At 38.1% G+C, this 6,693-nt stretch overlaps 1 protein-coding gene across 1 annotated transcript; it reads right to left on the reverse strand.

Annotated features, from left to right (window-relative positions):
• Positions 1-2,489: 2,489 nt before the first annotated feature.
• On the reverse strand, positions 2,490-3,335 carry LOC110216599 (olfactory receptor 4F6-like). The gene has a single exon (XM_020998815.1). It carries the CDS (start codon positions 3,333-3,335, stop codon positions 2,490-2,492), a length of 846 nt encoding a protein of 281 aa, XP_020854474.1.
• Positions 3,336-6,693: the final 3,358 nt, after the last annotated feature.

Consider the following 6,693-nt stretch of genomic DNA (forward strand, 5'->3'; position numbering starts at 1 on the left):
CTCTCTCTCCCTCTGTATATATATTCCTACATTGATAAATGATATTTGTAACTCATGAGACCTTTCTCATTATTAGATTAGTTGGAGGGAATATATATAGACAGAGGGCACAAGGTGAGTTGAATATGAAGGGATAATATCTAAAAAATAAAATTAAGGAGTGAGAAAGAAATGTATTGGGAGAAGGAGAAAGGGAGGATTTGAATATCTCACATAAAAGAGGCAAGAAAAAGCTTTTACAGTGGAGGGGAAGAGGGAGGAGGTGAGAGGAAATGAGTGAACCTTATTCTTATCTGATTTGACTTAAGGAGGGAATAACATACACACTCAAATGGCTATGGAAATCTATCTTACTCTACAGGAAAGTAAGGGGGAAGTCTATAAGAGAGGGAGGGTGGGTGAAAGAAGGGAGGGCAGATTGGGGGAGGGGGTAATCAGAAGTAAACCCTTTTGAGGAGGGACAGGGTCAAAAGAGAGAATAGAATTAATGGGGGATGGGATAGGATGGAAGGAAATATAGTTAGTCTTTTACAACATGACTGTTATGGAAGTGTTTTGCATGACTACACATGTATAACCTATATCAAATTGCTTGCCTTCTCAGTGAGGGTGGAAGGGGAGGGAAGAAAGGAGAGAATTTAAAATGAATGCTAAAACTTGTTTTTACATGCAACTGGAAAACAAGATACACAGGCAATAGGGTATAGAAATCTACCTTACCATATATTAAAATAGAAGGGGAATGGAATAAAAGAAGGGCCGGGGGGGAGGATTGATAGAAGGGAGGGCAGATTGGGGGAAAGTGTAATCAGAATGCATACTCTCTTGTGGTGGCAGGGAGGGGAGAGAATGGGAGAAAACTTGGAACTCAAAATCTTGTGGAAGTAAAAGTTGAAAACTAAAAATTAATTAATTTTAAAAAGTGATTTAAAAAAATAATGGTGGAATCTAATAATAAATGAGAGGAAAGAATTGACGTAAGAATGGAATGCACTCTGAGGAATCCCTTCTCATTTTCATAAGGTCCAACTTAAAAATATGTGATGTGGCTCAAGGTGCTCTCAGGGTGAAAGAAAGGTTCAGGAATCTAAAGACACTTGAAAGCAAAAAAAAAATAGTTACAAAGATCCAAAGGTCAAGAGACCTTGATTCTTATACAGATTGACTAATAATGTTAGCCTCAAACAAGCCACTTAAGCTCTGTCTGCCTTAGATTACTCATTTTTTAAGTGAGAAGATATGAATTTCCATTCAAGCTCTAACATTATATAGTTACATGATCTTATAATCATGTTAAATATACATTATGATCTATATATAGATAGATATAGATATAAATGTGTAATATGATTATATAGTTATATCATATGATTATATAGTTATATGATAGTTGGGGGCAGAACTAAAGCAATCTAATAGGAACCAAGAAAAGTAGGGAAATGGAGCAGAGAAAGGCAAACAAATAGTAATCTAGAATTACAGAAAAGAATGAGCAGTTCATATTTATAAGAGTTATAAAGTTTACTAAACATAGGTCATACATTATCTTATTTGACATCAGTGCTGTTATCACCCCCATCTTATGAGGATTGAAGGCACAGAGAGGTTAGGCAACAGGTACAGGACCATGCAGCTACTAAGTTTCTGAGGTAACATTTGAACCTAGGGCTTTGTGGCTCCACTCTTTCCACTATACCACTGGCTTTCCATTTTGTCTTCCTGTCTCCAAGGCTTAGCACAATGCCTTATATATAGTAGGTGGTTAATAAATTCAAATGCAATTAAATTAAAAATGAAGCAACTGGATGGTGAGACAGAGTCAAGGCAGATAATATGTGTGGTTAGCACATTCTGGTTACAATGAAAAACTTAAATATTGTGGAGGAAAACAGAGATGGGACAAGAAATAACATTGATTTCCACAACAGTGAGACATTTGTATCACTTCTCATTGGCAAAATTACAGGAACAGGATCATAGAAGTTTTGTGGTTTAGATCCAGCCTAAGATACTTAATAACTGAATAACCCCAGGCAAGTCACTTAACCATAGCTTCAGTTTCTTCAACCATAGAATGGGAATAATACATATATGGCACCTTTCTACCTCTCAGGGTTGTTGTGAGATAATTATTTCAAAGCAATTAGCATAGGACTTGGCACACTGAAAGCACAATGTACATGTTAGCTATCATCATCATTATTATTATATCATATTATTATTATTCAAATTTAATTAGCTGAAGATACAAAATCTTGAGGGTAATGAATTACCAGTTAGGTATAACAAATCAAGGTATATCCTGTGACAGAAATTTCTCTTTCCTACTTCAGTGACAGTTTTTCATTCCTCCAGATTCAAGAGTCTCAAGATTCATGGTCTTGACCCACAGTGCATTTAAGAAAATGTCTTTAAGAGAACAAGTCGGCTGTACATTTTCCTCATTCCCACCTTCATCTCTTTGTTCCTGAATGTATAGATGACTGGATTCAGAAAGGAGTAAGAACTGCATCAAAGATGGCAAGGAATTTATCCAAATTTGATATGTGGAATGGCCATGCATAGAAAAAGATCAATGGACCAAAGAATAAAACCACCACAGTGATGTGAGCTGCCAGAGTAGAGAAAGCCTTAAAGGAAACACCTGAAGAATGTTTCTGTACAGTAACTAAGATGAAGATATAAGAGATGATCAACACACAAAAGCAGGCCAGGGAGATAAACCCACTATTAGCAGTGACCATGAATTGCAAGTTGTAGGTATCAGTACAGGCCAGTTTGATAAACTGAGGTAGGTCACAGAAAAAACTATCTAATACATTAGGACCACAAAAGGGCAAGTCTACAACAAAAGCCAATTGGACCCCTGAGTGAGTGACCCCAGTGATCCAGGCAAGAATCAAAAGCAAAATACACATTCTTGGGTTCATAATGGTCAGGTAGTGGAGAGGTTTACATATGGCAACATATCTGTCAAAGGCCATAGCAATGAGTAGCACCATCTCAACACCACCAAAAGCGTGACTAAAGAAGATCTGAGCAATGCAGCCACCAAATGAGATGACTTTGGGATTCTTGAAAAGATCACAAATCATTTTAGGGGCTGCAATGGAGCAACCTCCCATGTCAATGAGGGACAGGTTAGCTAGCAGAAAGTACATGGGAGAGTGCAAGTGATGATCAAAGATCACAGTGAGCAAAATGAGCAGGTTTCCCAGAATACTTGCCACATAAACCAAAGAGGAGAACAGAAAGAGAAGAAGTTGGATCTCCCTTGAATCAGAGAGTCCAAGGAACACAAACTCAGCTACCATAGAACGATTCCCTGCATCCATTGACTCCAGGGAACACAGCTGGCAGTGACATTACCTGAAGGAAGAGGATAACAAGAGAATAAAAATATGTGACTAGAATACCAGTGCTCTGGATTGCTCAGTGTCTGTGTTTTAAGTCTAATTACACTTTAGCATTTCACACAAGGAAATATCCTCTTCAAAATCCCTATCTGTGTATTGAAACAAAGTGGGAGAACAAAAAGCAAAGGTTTAATAAAGGTACTAGAACTTATGCTTTCAATTGAGCTTAATTACCTTCTAAGTGTCCACCTGAGAAGGTTATATGGCTTTTCTGATGTCATGAGAGGACTTGAGTGCCAATGAGATAAATGACTCTAGTATTTGCACTATTGGAAGTAGTAAGTTTCTAAGATAGAATTTGACCCTGGACCTACTTACCTCCATCTCCTTTGCTCTGTCCAGTGCACCACAACAGGGACTATTTTATCAGATCTGAAACCATGCATTATTTCCTATGATTAGGGAGTTTAGAGGATGTGAGGAAGATAATGTAGAGAATATTACTTAGTTGCTGGATATTTCACTAGGTTGTAAGATCTCCTAGGCAAGGACATTGGCTTTGATCATCTTTGTATCCCCAGCATCTACCTCACTGCTTTGCCTGCAAAGATTGCTTAATAAATGCTTATTGCTTAATTGAATTTGAGTGAATTTGACTTAATGTTATGGATAGAATTTGTGGGTGAAAATTCAGGGAATGATTAAGAGATTTCCATACGTAGAAATACATGATAAAGACATTGTGCCTGCTCAAAATAAATCTATGACTCCTTCACATGACTTCAAATGTCTTTAATTGTGGCAACTTTTTGTCCTCTAAGAGTGGACTTGATTTTTCAAAATAGGAAAGTCTTTTAAAGCCAACACAGATGAAAAAGGAGTGTCAGATTGTAGAAAGAGTACTGGTTCTAATCACATAATCTAGGATCAAATCTTGCCTCTGATACTGAATACCTTCTTGACCTTAGACAAGCCAATCAACTTCACTTGATTTCCATTTTCTCATAATCGGCATTAGAGGATTAGACTAGATCACCTCTAAGGACCTTTTCGTAAAGAGCAAATAATAGATGAGTGGTTAACTCAAAGGGATTAGTTGGTTCTGTGGTTCTCCAGGGACTCCATGGATTTTCCGTGCATCATACCCATGGTTTCCTTTATCTGATTAACTTTAATGAAAAAGGTAAACCTATTTCTCCATTACTCTATCTCTTCAGTTCTGTATTCCATTTTCTCTCAATGGAAGTGGTCAGTCTCCTATAACAGATATACAGCCAATGTGACAGTGAACAAAATAGAGATAAGCAGTACTCCTATTAAGAATTGTCATTCTACAAAGAAAGGTCATCTAGACCAATTCCTCCCTATATTCTACCATATTTAAACCTTGCAGGACACATTTATCTTTTGTTTCCTTCTTCTAGCTGTAGGAAACCACTGCCTCACTTAGAATATCACATAAATGTTTGATGACCCCAATACTCTAAAAGTCCTTCTTCTTGTTGTTCAATCATGTTCAACATTTTGTGACCCCATTTGGAGTTTTCTTGGCAATGAGGCTGGAGTGGTTTTCCATTTCCTTCTCCAGCTCATTTTACAGAGGAGGAAATTGAGGTAAACAGGGTTAAATGACTTTCCCAGGTCACAGCTAGCAAGTTTCTGAGGCCAGATTTGAACTCAGGGAAATAGTCTTCCTGACTTCAGGCTCAGCGCTCTATCCACTGTGCTACCTAGCTGCCCAAAAAGGTCTTCCTTACATTCAAATGAAATTTGTCACACATTCAAATCCTTTTCCTCTTGTTTGTTGTTCAATGAGCATGAAGAACAAATGATCACCACCATTCTCATTACATTCTTCCATATTTGTAATTGAAGTCATTACCAAGACAATATCCCCTAATCATCTTCCTCTTTCAAGGAAATCCAGTTCCCTGCAGGTTTTCACCCTTTCTATCACCTTTGTCACTTTCCTCTTTAGCCCTGTCTACATCATTTCTAAATTGCTGTGACTGAAACTGGAAACAATCTCTAATAACAAAAACTTGAGTAGAAGGATTAATAATAATATGTTTACTGTTGTTTTTCTTTTCTCCATAGCATAGAGTCAATCAGTAGTACACTACTGACTATTAGCCTGAAAGATCCCCTGGTGATTTTTGCAATGGACCAATACCCAGCTAGACGTTCTCTATCCTGTTCCACTGGGGTTTGTACTCAGAAATAACACTTTGTACTGGTCCAAACTGAAAGTCCTCCCATTGCATCACATTAATTGTATACATCTGATCTTTAAGTAACTATAGAAATGAAGTACATAATAAAAGGTCCTTCCTTCTCACCTTCCTGTTGTTGATTGCCCTCCCTTACTGAAAATAAATGAAGGGAGGGCAGCTAAGTGGAGGAGTGGATAGACTACCGGCCCTGAATGCAGGAGTACCTGAGTTCAAATCCAGCCTCAGACACATAACACTTACTGGCTGTGAGACACTGGGCAAGTCGTTTAAACCCATTGCCTAGGGGAAAAAAAATGAAAAATAAAAAATGAATCATTGGTAGTAGCAACATGTAAAGAACTAAATTCCTGAATCTTGCATCCCAGGCTTCTGCTTGACCTAATCCATAGTTCTAATTCCAGACTTACTCCTACATTGTGGGTCTTGGCCTTGGGTTCCTGGCCCTGGGTTAAAAACAACAGTCATTTCATAGAACACTTTGTCTTCTCTATAGTATAGAATACCTCATATCTATTCTTCTGTGGAGTTCAGATGCTCTCCATCTTTCTTGTCTATAAGCCAGCGTCCCACTCATTTCTGAAAATTTTAATTCTATCACCATAAGTCTATCTGTCATTGAAATCTGAGGAAATTTATTGTTTCCATAACTAGCTTTACATTCATCTTCCCCACCTACCTGGGCTGAGGCAATTTCATACTCACAAGAAATACAAGGATCTCCAACAGTTCGTCCAGCACAAAGAATCACATAAAATGCTGTCACAGGAGAAAAGGCAGCTAATTAGCAGCCCTGGTGAGTGCAGAGACAAGGGTGGCTAGCCTGAGCTCATTTGACCAAGGGAATTGACTTCTTGAATCTTACTGGATTGGCCCAAACTGCCAAGAGAAGCAGATAATGAGTCACATGAGGGAAAGGTGGGGTGGGGTGAGATGAATGGAACATACCTAAGGAAATAATCATTTGTAATTCTGTGTGTCAACATTTAAATCATTCTTGGTGTCAACCAACATTTAAATCATTAAACCTTTTGTGGCTCCCCCACTCCAGTCTCTCAACTGAGAACCCTACCTCATGTTTTACAGAAAAACTTGAGGCCATTCAC

The sequence above is a fragment of the Phascolarctos cinereus genome, unplaced genomic scaffold (genome assembly GCF_003287225.1).
Source record: "Phascolarctos cinereus isolate Bilbo 61053 unplaced genomic scaffold, phaCin_HiC Scaffold_3;HRSCAF=262, whole genome shotgun sequence".
Taxonomy (NCBI): Eukaryota; Metazoa; Chordata; class Mammalia; order Diprotodontia; family Phascolarctidae; genus Phascolarctos; species Phascolarctos cinereus.